Source organism: Oculina patagonica, chromosome 5, assembly GCF_052425735.1.
Source record: "Oculina patagonica isolate OP01 chromosome 5, crgOcupat, whole genome shotgun sequence".
Lineage (NCBI taxonomy): Eukaryota > Metazoa > Cnidaria > Anthozoa > Scleractinia > Oculinidae > Oculina > Oculina patagonica.
The window spans coordinates 24,866,519-24,886,630 of record NC_135762.1 but is presented as its reverse complement, the minus strand read 5'-3'; the positions used below and the strand labels follow the sequence as shown (position 1 = coordinate 24,886,630).

The following is a 20,112-nucleotide window of genomic DNA, read 5'->3' as shown; positions in this document are numbered from 1 at the left end:
AAAACCAAAAATTGAAAGCACTTGGTTTATCATTTTTTATATCACAAATGCAGCCCTAGTGTTAACGCAAGAGGAAAGTTAGCGCTTACTGGATAATAAGCGTAAAGTTGAGGAGAAAAGAAGGAAGGGGAGGGGGGTGTCTGTTTAAGTAACGGTCCACCTTGAGCAAAAGCCAAAAATCGCCTAAAAGTATGATTCCATCATAGAGAGGTGATAGTCATTAACAAAACATAAGGGAAAAAATACTCCAGTACGCGTAAACACGAGTGGCACTCCGTTTGCTGAATTCGTCGTAATGAGATTTGCTTTGGTTTTCTTATGGGTTTTGTAGATCCATTCATTACACAACATAAGGCAGCAATGAAATAGCATTTCATGACAGTTCAACACCTTGAGACGAAGAACTTGCAGTCATGCAGATACTCCACCTGAAGAGCGAAAAGCGATAGCACATATGATGCTCCGTTCTCAAAATAGCTTTTTTCTCTACGTTCCTGTTAGATTAGTAATGTGTGTGCCTATACATGCTTATTCGCTGGGAAGACGCTCAGCTTTTTGGATGAAGGGTAATCAGTGATTCCTAACATTTGTCCTCCTGAAATTTTCTATCCGTGCAATGTTCAGCTATTAAGGATCCAAAACGGTGAGGATTCTACTAGCGACAATTCACGGTAAACGTAGAAGCGATATACCGAAACACGCACTAAATTTATAATTAATTTCCTCGTTCGATGAGAAGAAGAGAGAAAGCTTTGCATACTACTTCCTTGTTGATAAATGTTCTGCTGTTACCATGGTAACGTGTTTCATTGACAACTTTAACCACTTTAATTTGCGATGCCTGTAAATCTACAGCCAAAATCATTTTCTTGTTCATTCAGTTTTTATCACCCAGGCGCCCTGTTCTTACTGTCCTGCTGTTAATAGCTCGCGTAGCAGGCGCCGTAGTTTCGCGCACTCTTTTAAACGCCCTAAAAACTACACAGACGCCTGCTACGCAGGCTATGCTGTTAATTAAGTAATTTGTTTTTGGAATATTAAAAAATACATGTTTTTAGTTCGCGTTTGTTAATATTGAAACAAAGCACAAATATGTCAATTAAACCATCTTTATAAAAAGCATAATAACAAATAGACAGGAGTTAAATGATTAGGTGGATTTTATCAACCCTACTTCTGATAGTTGAACATTTGAGGATTGGTCAATTTAAGGTCTTGAGAACTTGTGTTTGCTTATAGGACGTTTTAATTGCTTTGGAAGACAAACACCTTTCGGACGTATAGCTCTGAGATGTATTTTATGTCAAAAGTAAAATGAGACGAATTAATACAAAGTCACGGACGAGCATAATTAACACCTGTATAAGTCTGTAACAGACGTATATATTATTCATCTCAGACGCGGGAATAATCTTTTTTTAATTCTTATTTTTAATTTTGTTTGAAGTACAACAGTTCTACAGACAAAAAATGCCGTGGAAACTTAATAAAATCGTCAAGGTTTATGTTAGGTTCACTCACAAGAAAAACAGGACGAAAAATTGACAGGTAATAGTTGGACGACGTGTTGACAAAGAGATCTCCATTTTAAGGCGTTCAGATAATCCGTAGTTGCTGATAACGAATTCAAGTTTTCTTCTAGAAGATGCTATAGAGCGAGTAGGAGAATTGAAAAGCTTAAGACCTAGATAAACCCTGGAAAATTGCCTGATATTTGTTCGACAATGTGGCTGGATAGCGAAAATGCGTCCAAATAAACGCGTTACGCGCAAAGCGCTAGCAGGCGTATTGGGTTCGGGTCTAAAATAGCAGTCGGGGGAACAATCGCCAGTTTTGGCAAATCTTCGTTGAAGCACTCGAAGAGTTTCCGAATTATTTCATCCAATCAAAAACTAGCGCGAGCGCTCACGAGTGCTCTGAAAGCAATCGCGCGAATAAATACGTCACGTTGCTTAACAACTTCTGGGACGAAAACTGCGGGCTCAGTCACTTCTCGGATCGGAGAAGTGATCGCGCCATCAACTGGCGCTTGTTCCCCCGACTGATAGGGCAAAAATAAATGAAAAACTGAAAACAACTCATAAAATTACAAACTTTCATTTCTTAATCAGTTGACGCATATGCGTAGGTGGCTATAGCAATGACAGTGTTTATCTGCGAAGAAGTCTGAGATAAGTGCCAGTCATACGCGATCAAAATCATGCATCTCTCTGCATGATTTTGATCGCGCATGATTGGCCTTTTTCTCAGACTTTTTCGCAGATAAACACTGTCATTGCTATAGCCACCTATGCATATGTGTCAACTGATTAAGAAATGAAAGTTTGTTATTTTATGAGCTGTTTTCAGTGTTTCATTTATTTTTGATCTATTTCCGACACGAAACCAGATTTTTATGCCGAATTTCGGATCTCTCTGCTCTCAGGAATTGTTTCTTTGGTAATGCTTGAGAAGCTATAGAGCTTCAATTTCCCTTGTTTATTCACGAGATGTTAAGGATGCATATGCACCGAGCAACAATTAACCCTGACATACAAATTCGTTATCACAAACAAGTTATAGTTTCAGCTTCTGCAATAAGCAAATACCGAAAAGGGAGACTACATACATTCGCAAACAATTAACTAAAACCATGGTCATCGGCCAAGCGAGTGAATGAAATTGTGTTTACAATATTGTTCTTGCGTTTTTCTTTTGATTAATGGTTACGATTACTCAGAAAGAAAAAAAGTCCACTGGAAAAAATCTGGATGAAAATGAAATTTCAAACAGTCTTTCATAGCACGACACCCTGGGTACCGGAGGTTTTTTTTCTTTCCTTTTTTTGCGGTGAAAAAAAAAACCCTCTGACATCCAGGATAAAAACATAAATGTCTTATAGTCAAAACTTATCATAATTTGTTCTATTGAAGATCAAAAGAAGATCACTTGCTATATTCAGTCTATGATCATATATATGTTATTTGCCGGCTGGGGCCGATGCCAGGCCGCGGGCAGCATTTTCAAGGCCTCGGTCACAGTTTTTCACTATACGGACCGACCCTAAGCCGGTAAATAACTTATTTATTTTTTTCCTACTTTAATGTGTTTGATTAAAAAACACCTAAAAAACCTACAAAGACTTTGTGGCAAATGTGTTTGTATTTATATACGCGCGCATCCAATGTTGAGTCGATCGCCATAAGCTACGGCAAGAGTAAATAATGATCTGTTTGCTATAAGAGCTTACTGCCAAACAAAATAAATTCACTAAAATGAACAGTACTCAAGGAAAATTTCATCTGAAAAAAAAAAAAAAGAAAAAAAGCATCTGAAATAATAGAAAAGCACAATGTAGAACAGAGCAATCAGCGAGATGCGAAACACTTTTAACTCCATTTCGGCTTGTGAGTTCTTTAGTTAATTAAACTTACTTTTCGGACTGGAAAGCACTTAGCTATTTACATTTGTATTTAACGAGTCAAAAACCTCTGTGTTGATTCCCACAGTATTCTGTTTTGACAAAAAGTTTGCGAAAGTGAAACTGAATGAAGCTGAAATGTGTAGTTTGGTCGCCTGCACAGTGACGGCACAATATTGCGAGAATTAATTTGACTGTTTTTTAATAAAGCATCTCATTTTCTTGAATGGCGATAAGCATATTCGGTTTTGGAGAAAAGTAGCAGAGAAGCAAGGTGTTTGAAAGGATAAATCGAGTCTGTAAACCGGCGACTTGCAGTTGACCGCAATGGCGTGAAAATCAGTGCGAATGCACAAACAACGATCGGCAAACCACGGCCATAAAACTATAACTTCATTTTGTCACTAAAGAGAATAAATACTCGCCTTTTGGAGAACTTCAAGGCCTTTAATTCCACTGCTAATTTTCCCTTTCAAATTTACAACGGTTGGTGAGCAACTACATCGATTTAAATCATTTTGGAGAGCAAAACTGTCATGGGTTCGTTCGTCTCGCGGCGAAATGAAACTCACGAAAGCGTTACCGTGGCCCGTGGGCAGATATAGGAGAATCTTGCCCGCGCTAATAACCAATCAGATTGCAGGATTCGTTACCGTGCCCTCTTGGAAAAAAATAAGAATTAATATGAAATGCTTAAGAAGTAGGGCTTTTGTTTTAATGAAAGTTCTTCTATACATGACGAGATCACAACTGATTCGCAATTTAATATTGATATTTTTTTACTATTTTCCATCTTCAGTCAGAATTTATAATGTACACTGGAGGCGTCCGTGAAGTAAACTCTACTAACTTGACAAGAACAGCTGAAGTCTCGCCGCAGTCTTCTCACACCGTTGTTCAAGTCTTCCTTGGTGTAATTTCCGTATCAGCGTTGCTTGGCAACGGATTGGTTTGTGTTGCGCTTATGCGAAACAGAGAAATCCTGAGATCCGCTTACAACACTTTTTTGTTTAGTTTAGCCATAACAGACATGTTGACAGGTAAAAGGAGCAAAGGCTCTGAAAATCATTCTTTTATTATTTTCCATTAATTAATTAATTAATTATTTTAGTTTCCAGGGGATTTCAAAATTGACTCACAGAAAAATATTTTTTCCAACGTGAAAAGATATTGACTAATGTTTTAATAATGTTATAATATTTTAGATATTGACTAATGTTATAATAATAATAAAGTATTTTTCGTTTGTCTCACGACGTAGTGTCACTTGTGATGTAGATCGCGACGTTTCGACTGCACACTGCTAGTCTTCATCAGGCGATAAGGTCGACTGGTTGTGCGTGAACTTATAAAGCACGCTGCTGCGCTGTGATTGGTTGGTTTTCAACAGCTGTGATTGGCGCATTTCGATCCTCGCTGTTTCTGTGTCCTGTTGTTCCCTCAGCGGTCCGCTGTCGCACAGTTCTCTTGTTGTTGTTTTTTTGATCGTAGGCATCCACGCCTCAGGAATTTCAATTCCATTATCCCTGTTGATGTTATTAGGGTGAAGTCTTATGTGAATTGCCTCTTTGACCCTGCGTTTGTACCAGTGTTGGTCGCGATCAATAAACTTTACCTCATTCCAAAGCGGGTAGTGTCCGGTGTTGTTGGTGTGTTCTGCAACGGCGGAGGTCTGGGTACGGGCGAGTCGGATGTCCCGGTCGTGCTCTTTGATTCTGTCTTGCATTGGTCTTCCCGTCTCACCGATGTAAACTTTGCCACATTCACAGGGAATCCTGTAAACAACGCCATCTTGCTTAGTGGAATCAACAGCGTCTTTCGGCCGTACTAGGTGTGATCGTAGTGTGGTTTCCGACTTGAAAACAGCCCGCACGCCTTGTTGTTGTAGGCAGCGGCGAAGTTGTTCGGAAAGACCTTTGACGTAGGGTAAAACCGCAGTAGATTTAAACTCGGTCGTAGGCTCAGCACTGGTGCTCGGCTTTCTGGTCTTGGTGATCTTCTGCAAGAAAGAAAAAGGATAACCATTAGAAACAAGAACAGATGACAGATGTTTTTTTTCCTTGGATATAACAGATGGTTTTGTTACGAGGCGTTTAGCACGATCGTAAAGACACTTAACAATACCGCGTTTTACTGATTGAGGGTGGTGTGAATCATACGCTAAGTATTGATCAGTGTGTGTTGGTTTTCTATATACGCTGGTGGTGAGCCGGCCGTCTGGTTCTCTCGAAACTGTGGTGTCGAGGAAGGCGATTTTGCAGTCATTCTCTGTTTCCATGGTGAAGCGGATGGAAGGCTGCTGGTTGTTAAGATGTTGTAAGAAGCTGTTGACACTCCCGCGATCCAAAATGGTGAAAGTGTCGTCCACGTAGCGTTTCCATATCGTAGGCTTGTAGGATGATGAATTTATTGCCTGCTCCTCAAAGCTCTCCATGTAGAGATTAGCAACAACAGCGGAAACTGGACTTCCCATGGCTGCGCCTTCCCGTTGTTCGTAAATTGATCCGTTATACTGGACTGAGTATGTGGATCTCAATACGAAATTCAGGAGGTCAGTGATCTGAGAAGGTGTGAGCGTTGTGCGATCGGCAAGGCTGGGATCGTTCTCTAGTTTCCGTAGCGCGGCCTGTACAGCGCCGTCGATAGGAACGTTTGTAAACAGCGACTCCACGTCAAAAGACACCATGATCTCGTTGTCTAGGATCGTCTCACTGCTGATGGTGGATACGAAGTGGGCTGAATTGGTCACTGCGAAATCCGAGTTACCTGTTAAAGGAGACAAGATGTTAGCTAGGTAGGCGGACAAATCATATGCAAAGGTGTTAACGCATGATACAATAGGTCTTAAAGGTACGTCGGCCTTGTGGATTTTAGGTAAACCGTAGATTCTTGGTGGCTGTTTGTGTCGAGGTCTGATTTTGTTGTAAACAGCCTCTGATAGATCTCCGCTTCGTTTCAGGGTTAGCAGCTTTTCCGTCACCTTTTTGTTCAGACGGTCTGTCGGGTCTTTGTTCATTATGTTTTAAAAAGAAGCACTGCTCCAACTCTCTGATGTCAGAGGTGTCCTTAATTTATGCCACATGAAATTTGAAAAGGGTTGGTACTAAAACTGAAATTAAACATTGTAGTCTGTGTATTTTAATTCAAATAACGCCGTCTTATGGCGTAAAATGCACCCCCTTATCTATGTGTAAATTCTTCAAATTCTCACCAAACCCAAGGCAATTTGCATAGCATCAACTGAAGAATTCAAACAACAACATGGCCGTGTTTAAAAGAGAGTTGGAGCAGTGCTTCACTTTAAAACATTATTTCATCCAAATCAAGGCTGCTGCAAAAACGTGAAGTAGCACACAGTTTGTGTAAGATGTTCAATTTAATGTTCCGGTTGTTTTAAGCAATTCGTACGGTTAGTTGTCATGTAATTTAGAAAAACGTAAATTTGGCGACCTTCCTACATTTTGACGCAAATGGTCATGAGTTTATAATATTTGCTCAACCTTTTTCATCGTTGCAAATATCCGAATGTGATTTGGAGCTGTCAAAACTGATGCATTGAGCTTTCTTTGTCTTCGGTTATGGTACTTTTGGGCGAAATGTGGAAGTGCTGGAGCGTTCCAAGTCTCGAAGTTTGCCCGAGATTAATATTTTGATGATCAAATTGTATCGAGATTTCTGTTCCGACGGTTTTTCGGAAACTTAGAGTCATAATAAGATGTTATAATGAGATAATTGCAGTAGTTTAAACGAAATCTTAGCGCTCAGTTATCTGTAAATAGCAGTTTTATCCAAATAGCTGTGTTCAATAAAAGTAACATCGCGCAAAACTCGTAATCATTACATCGACATATTGACGTGCGTGTTAATCTACGATAAATTTCGAGTAAAATGCAAAAGTTTCAGGTAAATCGAGTCAGAAATGGCGAAGTTATTAGACATTTTTGACCGGCATACAGCACGTCATTTATTTCGATCGAGTCACCTTAAAGCAACCGGAAGAGCGAGCATAAAAGAGCATTCTCTAAAGGCTACTGCGCCATAAATGATCCAACTCAAACCGGGCTTTTATTTAGCGGGACCGAGAGCAGGGAGATTCCGCTCCCTCCCTCTCCATGGCTCTGAGAGTGTAAAAGCTACGAGAAAGAAACTTAGACTGTGTATATAGCACGTCCGAAACAGTTTGTTTTAGTAAAACGCGATGGAAACACTACATGACATAGAAAATTGGATCACGCCAATTAAGATTAATTTTTTTGCGCGCGTTAAAAAAGTACGTTTCGGCCATGTCTTCAGGAAAATAACCCAAAATCAGACTTAAAAAATAATAAAAACCAATAAAAGGAACCTGGGGTGCTTACCATTTAGCCAAAAAAACCGGAAATTTCGGTTGGAAGTCAAATGGAACAGCAATTTTCCGGAAATTCCGTTCGAAATTTGTGGAATACGTTTTGAGGTATATTCCTTTTACTCCGGTTGGAACGAACCGTCGGGAATTTTCTTACCATTTGAACGAATCTTCCGTTTCCAGGCCCTTTTAAGCACCTGCGCAGTTTTAGTAGTGTTTACAATATGGCGTCTTTATACCAATTCAGAACGTGTATGTTCACCTCGACCATAGAAATGCCAGCACTTTTTTAACAGGAGAAATAAGCTGCCTGCCTCTGGTATTCCACGCTGGAATTGTTTATGTGTTCATATTTGTTCTCGGGACAGGATCTAGCTCGAACGTGCCAATTTTCACTCGACTACGAAATTCACTAGCTTTGTGCGTAGGTGGGAACAGTTACCTCAAAATAACCTTGTATTCTGTTTAAATCGCGTCTCATGGAATAGCTGACGGCAGTAAACAGCATCAGCCCAACGTCAAAAAGTTTGTTTTCTACCTCAAAGTATTCAGCTATATCGACGGAAAACAACACCTGATTTGGCGCTAGATCGAGTGAGTGGAAAGATACGCCTGGTAGAATAATGGTAAGCGAAATATCATCTGGTTGGTCGGTATATTCGGAAAATCGCTTACAATTATGCAACGGTCACGCCAACCGGATTTTTCTCACAAATGGTAAACACCCCTGGAGTAATAAAGCTGTGACAGTTGCTGTAAGAAAGCTGACGTTTTTCAGATTCAAAATTAATTTGAAAAAAAAAAATGCCTGTCATATTTGCCATTGAAACATAATGAAATAACGTGAGTAAATAAAGGTCATAAAGTATGATTAAGTATCATGACGAGCTTTGAGCCGCGAAAACTTTTTATGCAAATTGTCCCCTCAGCTTATTTGCATACGCAACTTAACGCTTAATAACGCTTAATATGCTGAAATTACTAAAAAAAAACACGTTTTTACCGTTAAATTGATTTTTTTTTGCCGCTACGGTACTAAATTCCTCTAACCTTTGCCAGGAATGCACTTTCTGACTCACTGCAGTCATTAAGATCTTGATGAAGTTTTCATGTACAAATGTTTTTGTTTTTTGTTTTTTGCTGAACCGTTCCGATTCTTCCTTGCGTCGTTTCTCTTCGTTTTTAACTCGGAAAAGAGTTGTAGTGGGCGAAATGAATTCCCTCCTTACCTCCTTCACTCCTTCACTCCTTCCCCCCTCGATTCCTGTAAACATAGGCACGCAATACGTACAAGTGTTTTACGGCCTCTAGAGAATTAGACCTGTCCTCTGATAACCTACATTTCTAGTTAAGTTAAATAATATTAACATGCCTAATTACCAGCAGAAATATTGTATTAATGCCAGTTTCCTTGTAATACCGTATTTATTCAGCTTTAAGCCGAGACTCTAAACGTTTGGTTTTTAGAAACAGTAAGACTCCGACAAAAAAAACCCCGAAACACTCGGGAATAAGCCGAGACCTATTTTTTAGACTTTTTTGCTTGTTTACAAGCGAAAGTAGGAGAATAGCAGTTATGTGGGCAAAATTTGGACATTCTTGTTAACTCTCAAGGGACTTTTTTAATTTCTCAAGGGACTGTTTTAATTTCTCAAGGGATTACTTTCCGCTGAGGGTGATCACTTGCGTTCTCGTGGAAAAAACGTGACTTGTCACATTTACAAACGTTATATAACAATTTTAAAAGTGACATGTCAGCTTTCTTATCTCAACGCACGTGTGTCTGAAAGGCGATCTATAAAAAGCGCCGCACAAACAATGGATTGCGTAACTAACGCTAAAACACGAATAAATAATCACTAGCACTTACATCGTTTAAAAATTACAAACGTCAAAAATAAACCATACCAAAAACCTCGCTCTTTTCAAAGATATTATTGAAGTTAAAACAAATGCAAGAGATGGGGGCTTCTTTTAGCTTAGGAGCGGTTAAAAATTAGGCCAAATTTGGTCGCTACAAGCGCCATTCTATTTCGTCGTCAGCCTAGGTCGTTAGGGACGAGACCTCGCGTTGACAGCAATGTTGCATGAATCGGCTTTACAACATGCGATCGTATCTACGCAGTTCGAGTGGAATTTCAGTCAAAGACAGCAAAATTCTTTCGTATTTCATCTTCAAATTTAATTCGAAAGCATTCACTGTATATATGGCTTTTGTTTAATCCTTCTTAATTGTCATAGTCTATAAGATTCGAACTTTGGTCGGACACCGTACCTCACCGATTTCGCTGAAATTTGGCATGCAGTCTTGTTTTAGGGTCCTAACTACCAAATGGATATTAAAAAGTTTCAATTCTTTTTATTTTGGAAAATATCGAGAAGGCCGATTTGAAGCGTCCGTGACGGCTCGCCAACATGGCGGATCGAAGGTGTTCTTGTTAGTTCGACACTGAACCTGCCGTCACAGTTTCTCGATCATACTTGGCATAGTTATAAAGAACTATCTTTCTTCTTTCTATATATCAAAATAGATTTGGCAAATGTTGAGTTTGGATGATCAACGGCCAAGAAGTTCGAAGGTATGTTAACGATGTTTTGAACAGTCTCAAATTTACTACAAAATGAAAGGCTAATAACTCCACTGTTATCTCGATTTAGAAGTAGCCATTTACCATGAACAAAGCTTGTTCATTGGTGAATTGATTCCATTAATAAAAAATTTGGGGAAATGTAACCGTTAAGAATAAAAAATTATGGAACCTCTAGTAAATTGGCCATTTCAGCGCCATTTCAGCGGATCAGCTCATTTAACAGCAAATAATCGGGAGAAACATGAAAGGGTTACAGTCGTTTATAATAAGCAGTTTCCATGTATTCTTTGCTTATCTGAAACAAATACATGATCTTTGCCAAAGATATGGCGATTTTTGAGCGTACGATCGTTTCTCCAAATTTTTATGTCGGCAACTTTATTTTATTTGTTGTCGAGATTATACGCTGTTGTTATTCAATATTCGTTTCACAAGAACTTCTGTTGCTCGCATTTCCCAAATCACTGTTTAAGAAATTGCCCATTCCGTAACAGGGTCATTCTTACTTTTTCTTTAAAAATTACTAGGAAAGCAACAATGTCATAGAACGGTTTTATACTAGTAAAAATACCTGTCACACAAAAATTCAACTGTTTGTGTTATCTGGATGTTTTCACAAATATGCAAATTTAGGAATTCTTAAAGTGCCTATCTTTAACTATTTCACGCTTAAAGATTCCTCTAAATCTTTTCGCCTACCTTTAGGACAAACGAAGTTTTGTGTCTCCAAGCAGAATGCTCGTTATCAGCAATGAAAGTCGAAGAGATACAGAAGCTCGAGTAAAATTCTAACTGCTGTGAAATGAACATCGTTTGAGCTTGACGTGTATTTATAGATTGCTCATTTAACAGCAAATAATCGGGAGAAACATGAAAGGGTTACAGTCGTTTATAATAAGCAGTTTTCAGGTATTCTTTGCTTATCTTAAACAAATACATGATCTTTGCCAAAGATATGGCGATTTTTGAGCGTACGATCGTTTCTCCAAATTTTTATGTCGGCAACTTTATTTTATTTGTTGTCGAGATTATATGCTGTTGTTATTCAAGTATTCGTTTCACAAGAACTTCTGTTGCTCGCATTTCCCAAATCACTGTTTAAGAAATTGCCCATTCCGTAACAGGGTCATTCTTACTTTTTCTTTAAAAATTACTAGGAAAGCAAGAATGCCATAGAACGGTTTTATACTAGTGAAAATACCTGTTAGACATAACTTCAACTGTTTGTGTTATCTGGCTGTTTTCACAAATATGCAAATTTAGGAATTCTTAAAGTGCCTATCTTTAACTATTTCACGCTTAAAGATTCCTCTAAATCTTTTTGCCTACCTTTTGGCCAAACGAAGTTTTGTGTCTCCAGGCAGAATGCTTGTTATCAGCAATGAAAGTCGAAGAGATACAGAAGCTCGAGTAAAATTCTAACTGCTGTGAAATGAACATCGTTTGAGCTTGACGTGTATTTATAGATTGCGCTCGAGCTCCGTTAATTAAGTTTATTCATTTGGCGATCAGATAAAAATCAATGAATGATCAGTGGTGCCTTCGTATCCTCTTTTGTTCTTTTACACAGTGGCCTGAATTTGGAACCGTTCGGGGAATGGATTATCAATTACTCTTCGTTATGCCATGTCACCCCTTAATGTGGGAGCGCCGCGCCTCAATTCACGATAAAAAATTTATGGCCGCCCGGTCCATTTATGTAGTTCTCCGCCAGGTCTCTCAATAGGCAGGTTACGAGCCTAGTGGCCCATCCGGCCGGAGCTCATACCGGTTTCCGCAACGTGAAGCGACAACGAGTATTTTTTACTCCACCCGGATGGGATGCTATTCCATCGCAGGGTTACCTCCCTTCCCGAAAAGCTAAAGATTGACTGGCAATCATTTTTTAACCTGGGTAAGGAAAGGGACTCTGGGAGTTGAGAGGCTTTCCAAAGAACTTAACGCATTGTCCCCCAAAAGCTCTATCCAGGACTGTTTGGTCCAGAGTCCAGCGCAGTGACAATTATTAGGCCATCACGCTCCCCAACCGTGAAAGAAAGTGCAAAAATCTGCTTGTATAAGCCCTGGGGTTGTACAGTTTGGTACGAAATGTGGGCTTTTAAATGTGTTAATTAAGTTTATTCATTTGGCGATCAGATAAAAATCAATGAATGATCAGAGTTATTAAAGTCCATTTCTAAGCACGAGAGACACGGAAGTTTGTTTCAGAAGCATTTATGCATAGAAATACCGGTTTATTATTGACTGACGCGGTTAAAAAATACTCGGCTTCTAGCGGTAAATCTGCATTTATAATAGCTGGGAGTTTGGGGGTTTTTTTGGTGTTGTTGTAGGAAGGCGGGGGGAGGGGGTGGAAGTGGTGCCTCCGAATCCTCTTTAGATCTCTGACACAGTGGTCTGAATGTTGAACAAAAGAGCTCATCTGTTAATAAGCATAATGCGAGCTGATTTTGAAATGAACATGACTTTACGTTTGTGTCATCAGTAATTATCGTGTTCGAAGAAGGCGTGGCTTACTCGCGGCAAGAACAACATAACAGTGAAGCTAACACATTTTCCTCATTGATTTGAAATGAATTTCGAATCAATTCTTTTTAGGGCAAGTTAAAAGATACAAATGTTTTTCGTCCAGATTTTTACAAAAAAAGCAGGTGAGAACTTGGCTGTTTTTGTTATCTCGGACTTTTTTTTTTATTAAAGTCGAACCTCTCGAGCTCCATAAGGACACCTCTCGTGATGCGTCATGACTTACATCACGTATGTCCTTATCGCCGACCTAGCTAGGTGAAGAAAGGGACTACCGTAATTACTCGAGTAAGCGCCGCGGCGCTTATTAAATTTTTTACGCCTCCAGTGCGGCGCTTATTCGAGGGCGGCGCTTATTAAAAAGTTTGACGCCACAAAGAATCTAATCCTTTACATTTATTAAAATAGGGTCCCCTGATTGCCAAAAGTCGTCTCTTGCTGAAGATTGTACTGAAGAATGTTCAATAGAAAAACTGAGCGGTAAAACAAGCACTTTGAACTGCAGAACGTCGCTTTTGATGGAAAGAAATGGAAAAGAATTCTGTTTCTAGTTAAACAGATTTCCTTGAATAAGCGCCGCATCGGGACTGCGGCGCCGGGGGCGGCGCTTATTCGAGGGCGGCGCTTATTCGGGGGCAGCGCTTATTCGAGTAGATACGGTATGATAGTACAGAGGCTTTCCGAAGAACTCAACGCAATATCCCCCCAAAGCTCGAACCGGGATTTAAAAAATCTCAAAAAAGTGTTAATATGAATTGTAAATCCACTCATAGCGGTCTGGCCTTACTAAAACCTGGAGAGAGAAAAGACAGTGGGCAGATAAATGAAAGCTGTTCGAGAGTACGCTGTTGAGCAGATTCTGTGAAATTCCCCTTTTTATCCTTTTCTCTCATAAGCCCTCCCAATTCAAGGCCCATATATTTCTTCCAAGTCAACTGTCAAAGTTTAAGGCCACTTTTTTCCTACCAGGTTACCGTCTTGAGAGTTTTAAATTTTATTAAATCTTGGTGACACTGTCCCTTTAATTCATTAATGTAATTCAAATCAGTTTATAAAAACGTTTTTCAGAAAACAAGAAGTTTTTTTTTAATTTCGCTTTAAGCCACCGCACCCCAACCACGGATATAAGACCTACCACATTTAAAAGCCCACATTTCGTACCAAACTGTACAACCCCAGGGCTTATACAAACAGATTTTTGCACTTTCTTACACGGTTGGGGAGCGTGATGGCCTAACAATGGTCACTGCGCTGGACTCTGGACCAAACAGTCCTGGATAGAGCTTTTGGGGGACAATGCGTTAAGTTCTTTGGAAAGCCTCTCAACTCCCAGAGTCCCTTTCCTTACCCAGGTTAAAAAATGATTGCCAGTCAATCTTTAGCTTTTCGGGAAGGGAGGTAACCCTGCGATGGAATAGCATCCCATCCGGGTGGAGTAAAAAATACTCGTTGTCGCTTCACGTTGCGGAAACCGGTATGAGCTCCGGCCGGATGGGCCACTAGGCTCGTAACCTGCCTATTGAGAGACCTGGTGGAGAACTACATAAATGGACCGGGCGGCCATAAATTTTTTTATCGTAAATTGAGGCACGGCGCTCCCACATTAAGGGGTGACATGGCATAACGAAGAGTAATTGATAATCAATTCCCCGAACTGTTCCAAATTCAGGCCACTGTGTAAAAGAACAAAAGAGGATAGGAAGGCACCACTTCCACACCCCCTCCCCCCCCCCCCCGAGCCCCCTCAAAAAAAAAAAGCTACACCAAAAAACACCCCAAACTCCCAGCTATTATAAATTCAGATTTCCCGCTCAAAAATAAACCGGTATTTCTATGCATAAATGCTTCTGAAACAAAACTTCCGTGTCTCTCGTGCTTAGAAATGGACTTTAATAATTCTGATCATTCATTGATTTTTATCTGATCGCCAAATGAATAAACTTAATTAACGGAGCTCGAGCGCAATCTATAAATACACGTCAAGCTCAAACGATGTTCATTTCACAGCAGTTAGAATTTTACTCGAGCTTCTGTATCTCTTCGACTTTCATTGCTGATAACGAGCATTCTGCCTGGAGACACAAAACTTCGTTTGGCCAAAAGGTAGGCGAAAAGATTTAGAGGAATCTTTAAGCGTGAAATAGTTAAAGATAGGCACTTTAAGAATTCCTAAATTTGCATATTTTTGAAAACAGCCAGATAACACAAACAGTTGAAGTTATGTCTGACAGGTATTTTCACTAGTATAAAACCGTTCTATGGCATTCTTGCTTTCCTAGTAATTTTTAAAGAAAATGTAAGAATGACCCTGTTACGGAATGGGCAATTTCTTAAACAGTGATTTGGGAAATGCGAGCAACAGAAATTCTTGTGAAACGAATACTTGAATAACAACAGCGTATAATCTCGACAACAAATAAAATAAAGTTGCCGACATAAAAATTTGGAGAAACGATCGTACGCTCAAAAATCGCCATATCTTTGGCAAAGATCATGTATTTGTTTAAGATAAGCAAAGAATACCTGAAAACTGCTTATTATAAACGACTGTAACCCTTTCATGTTTCTCCCGATTATTTGCTGTTAAATGAGCAATCTATAAATACACGTCAAGCTCAAACGATGTTCATTTCACAGCAGTTAGAATTTTACTCGAGCTTCTGTATCTCTTCGACTTTCATTGCTGATAACGAGCATTCTGCTTGGAGACACAAAACTTCGTTTGTCCTAAAGGTAGGCGAAAAGATTTAGAGGAATCTTTAAGCGTGAAATAGTTAAAGATAGGCACTTTAAGAATTCCTAAATTTGCATATTTGTGAAAACAGCCAGATAACACAAACAGTTGAATTTTTGTGTGACAGGTATTTTTACTAGTATAAAACCGTTCTATGACATTCTTGCTTTCCTAGTAATTTTTAAAGAAAAAGTAAGAATGACCCTGTTACGGAATGGGCAATTTCTTAAACAGTGATTTGGGAAATGCGAGCAACAGAAGTTCTTGTGAAACGAATATTGAATAACAACAGCGTATAATCTCGACAACAAATAAAATAAAGTTGCCGACAAAAAAATTTGGAGAAACGATCGTACGCTCAAAAATCGCCATATCTTTGGCAAAGATCATGTATTTGTTTCAGATAAGCAAAGAATACATGGAAACTGCTTATTATAAACGACTGTAACCCTTTCATGTTTCTCCCGATTATTTGCTGTTAAATGAGCTGATCCGCTGAATTGGCGCTGAAATGGCCAATTTACTAGAGGTTCCATAATTTTTTATTCTTAACGGTTACATTTCCCCAATTTTTTTATTAATGGAATCAATTCACCAATGAACAAGCTTTGTTCATGGTAAATGGCTTGTTCTAAATCGAGATAACAGTGGAGTTATAAGCCTTTCATTTTGTAGTAAATTTGAGACTGTTCAAAACATCGTTAACATACCTTCGAACTTCTTGGCCGATGATCATCCAAACTCAACATTTGCCAAATCTATTTTGATATATAGAAAGAAGAAAGATAGTTCTTTATAACTATGCCAAGTATGATCGAGAAACTGTGACGGCAGGTTCAGTGTCGAACTAACAAGAACACCTTCGATCCGCCATGTTGGCGGGCCGTCACGGACGCTTCAAATCGGCCTTCTCGATATTTTCCAAAATAAAAAGAATTGAAACTTTTTAATATCCATTTGGTAGTTAGGACCCTAAAACAAGACTGCATGCCAAATTTCAGCGAAATCGGTGAGGTACGGTGTCCGCGAACTTTAAAAAAAGCTCGAAAATTATGGAGTATTACACTTAAGCCCACGAAGAAGCTGTCTTGATATCCGACCCTCGCAGAGCCTAGACAAAACGTAGCTTGAGTGTATCAATTTGTTTACGCCGCAATTATATGCGCAATGTTTTCTCCGACAGTAGTTGGAAATATCCGTATTTTTTTCGTGCTTTTTCGTGGAGCAATCGTAACGATACGGCCTTCAACACATTGAACAGCGGTCTACCTATAACAAAAACAAAGCGTCGAACGCATATTTTGCTGTTTCATTTGCTAATTTCGCTGCCGTAATCGACTGCCTCGAAAGGTCCTTGCAATTTTAAAGTATAGAATTGTCAGATCTCGGTGAAATTTGCGCTGTTTATTTGTGTAATGTTGAGGAATATGTGTATAAATACCCGGCGCTGACGAGCCATTTTTGAGAAAATTTTATGGCTGCATTTCCTCCGCGAAGATAGGAAATTGTTAAACTAAACTACAAAGTAACTGTAATGATAAGTTCGAAGAACAATGCACAGGATAAACCTTCGACTCATACTTCATGCAAAAAAGTCGGTATCTCGAAGAGACTTTGATTTTTCCTCGCAATCTCTTCTACAATAATTATTTCTGCCTGAGACTGTTTCTGTTACTTTCCTTCTGTTCCTTTCTTTAAGTTTAGTTAATTTGCAGAATCATAGACTACGAGCAGTCCCTATTTTTTCGCAGAGTTCAAAAAATAATTTCGCTTCAAGCTCGACGGACTGCGAAAAAATAGGGACTCCCCGTAGTCTAGCAGAATCACTGCTAACGTGACTTTTCAAGAGAAGAAGGGTCAAGAAGGAATCGATCTATTTGACTTGTTGTCGCGACACCAGCGTTCGTTCCCACGCGCTTGGTAAACATTGTAACACGATCTGACAGAAATTGGCTGCATGTAATATTTTTGTTCAAAAGCGAGAACTTAAAATACCACGACTTCTCTGCTAAAAGAAACCACTTCAGAAGAGTTTGATTGGATTGAGGATACTCAACAAATACTGGTAACAGCACATGTTTCGTTTTGATGACATTTAAAGTTCACCCGCTTGATCTGCTTGATCTTTTCGCTAGCATCTTGGGGAATTGCGACGAACTGAAGATTCACTGAATCATCAGTGATCATCCCGTATTCTCTGGCGATTTTTTTTTGCAGTTGTTCTGAACTGTCTCTATCTCGGCAACAACTTTCAATTTGAAGGTTTAGTTGTTTGAAAACCAGTAGCTTTTGGCATGATGATCAATAACTACTTTTCGGAAGAATGCGTGATTGTTTGAGATGGGATTCTGAACTCAGGTGAATGTTTTGTTCGGGGGTGGAAGGGAATAATGAATAATGAATAACTGGCTAAAACAGAAAATAAATAAGGAATATTCAAGGTTCAATGCTAGGAATAATGAATAAGTCACTTCCATTAAAGTGTGTTAATAATGTTTTTCTTTTGTTTGGAAGGGGGTCAACATGTCTTGGTTTTGTCTATTATGAATCTTGCCGGCCCACCCCCTGGCATAAATAATGAATGGTCCCTAAAGCTTTCATGTAAATTTTATATGAATAACGAAATTTCATTGTCCATAGTGTTTTTTTTAATTATTAACGTTAAGACAGTTGTCCAACGCTGGGGTGATTATTTGTGTTTGCCGTTTGCAGGTGTTTGCATCCTGGCCACTCCAACACTGGTCATACCCGGCGACTCTTTTCCAGTCCTAACTGGTGTCTCAGGAGAGTTATTTTGTCGCTTGGTTTCTTCGCAGTACTTTGTGTTTGCTTTTAGCAAAGTTTCAGTGTTCACAGTTACAGTGATGTCTATGGAGCGATGGTACTCCATCGTGAGACCATTCCAGTACAGGACAAAATTCAAGAAGAAGCGCATACACATACACCTCGTACTAATTTGGATTCTGGGTATTGGCAGTGTAGGCTTCGTTCCATTCGGAAGAGTATTCATCTCACCAACAAATAACTGCATTTGGAGTTGGGCGCCATTTCATCGTGAGCTACTGATCACTCTATTTCCACTCTTAACTTTCTTTATTCCATCGCTAATAGCCTGTTTGACACTGCTACATATTTATTTGGTGTTAAAAAGATCCCCACTTCAAGAAGCAGGAAATAGGAATGCCCAAACGAAGAGAAAGCTATTACGCATGTGTAGCATTGTTGTTTTTCTGTTCTTTTTGTGCTGGCTGCCTAATCAGTTGTATTATGCCCTGTCAGCTTACAACATTACTACTTTAGAAACGCCTTTTCATTATTTTACCATAGTACTGGCCATGTCTAACTCTAGTCTAAACCCCTGGGTTTATTGCTTTGCAAATAGACAAATCAAAAGAGGAATTCTATCACTTCTTGACCCTGTGTTAAATCTTTTGCAAAAACGTAGTACCACTTACGGTAACTGGAAGACTAGCGAGAGAGGAAAGATCCAATTTGAGATGCAAAACGTCAGCAATGGTATTTTGCTTAGCTTTAGAAATCTAACTGTAGTGGAGTGACCAAGTATTGTATAACGACATAATGGCATGTAACGCCAACGATTTTGTCAACATTTTCAGATAATACTATTATCGCTCGTGGACAAGACTATCGAGACGCAAGGGTACACTGCCTTTCTTTCTGCATGTATGTGAAAAGGGAACCACTTTCAATCAAAGATTTACGAAAGGGTTACCTTTGCTGACAAAAATCGTATACAAAAGCCTCGGGGCGGAGCTTCTTTGTTCAAACAGATACAAGTACCACCAACCCTTTGGCGTATAAGTGATGAACGAACAAATGCAAATATCCCACGGCATTTGTATTGCAGGGGAACAGCCCGACTTTTCTTTTATCTGTGTTATCATGTATCTATGAAACTCACAATGAAATAAAGGTGTTTTTTATCTTCATATTTGAACATTTCTTACCCTTTTCTTAGTACAACTTCTGGTAATACTTAACAACTATTCACTGAAGTGGAGGTTTCTAGCGGTGAATAATTATCCACTACTAGCCACCGACACAGAGGTAAATAGTTATTTTCATATATATACTAAAACAGAAAGATAATATAGCATGAAAGGATGATTTTTGAGTTTATTCCTGTCAAAGATAACAATTTTCTCGCGCGCTTTGCTCAGAGATGAATAGCAAAGGATATTTGGAATTGGCGTAGCCAAACAGCGCGCACCAAAAACGCTATCCACTGTTTTAGTATACTCTAAAACTAACTATACGTCTCAAGCTCCTTGGGTGGCGAGTTCCTTATGGAACTCATGTTATCTCAGAGCAGCATATTGACCTCGTGGTAGATTATTCTGTGTTACTTGGTTGGTGAGTTCCTTATGGAGCTCATGTTATCTCAGAGCAGCATATTGACCTCGTGGTAGATGATTCTGTCTTACTTGGTTGGTGAGTTCCTCATGAAACTTATGTTATATCAGGGCAGCATATTGACCACTTGCTAGATAATTCT

The 20,112-nt window shown here is 39.2% G+C and overlaps 2 protein-coding genes across 2 annotated transcripts; one reads left to right on the top strand and one right to left on the bottom strand.

The window, feature by feature from the left end:
* Positions 1 to 661: 661 nt before the first annotated feature.
* Positions 662 to 19,512, top strand: LOC144653580 (QRFP-like peptide receptor). Its single transcript, XM_078513617.1, has 3 exons — positions 662 to 671; positions 4,200 to 4,440; positions 18,309 to 19,512. Exons 2-3 carry the CDS (start codon positions 4,212 to 4,214, stop codon positions 19,151 to 19,153), a joined length of 1,074 nt encoding a protein of 357 aa, XP_078369743.1. The 5' UTR covers positions 662 to 671; positions 4,200 to 4,211; the 3' UTR covers positions 19,154 to 19,512.
* Positions 4,622 to 6,416, bottom strand: LOC144654108 (uncharacterized). Its single transcript, XM_078514211.1, has one exon. It carries the CDS (start codon positions 6,414 to 6,416, stop codon positions 4,704 to 4,706), a length of 1,713 nt encoding a protein of 570 aa, XP_078370337.1. The 3' UTR covers positions 4,622 to 4,703.
* Positions 19,513 to 20,112: the final 600 nt, after the last annotated feature.

What these genes read in the sequence shown, in the direction of transcription:
- LOC144653580 (XM_078513617.1), top strand. Translation starts at nt 4,212, where the DNA reads ATGTACACTGGAGGCGTCCGTGAAGTAAACTCTACTAACTTGACAAGA. An exon ending in CATAACAGACATGTTGACAG is followed by an intron (nt 4,441 to 18,308) that starts GTAAAAGGAGCA and finishes TGCCGTTTGCAG; the next exon opens with GTGTTTGCATCCTGGCCACT.
- LOC144654108 (XM_078514211.1), bottom strand. Translation starts at nt 6,416, where the DNA reads ATGAACAAAGACCCGACAGACCGTCTGAACAAAAAGGTGACGGAAAAG.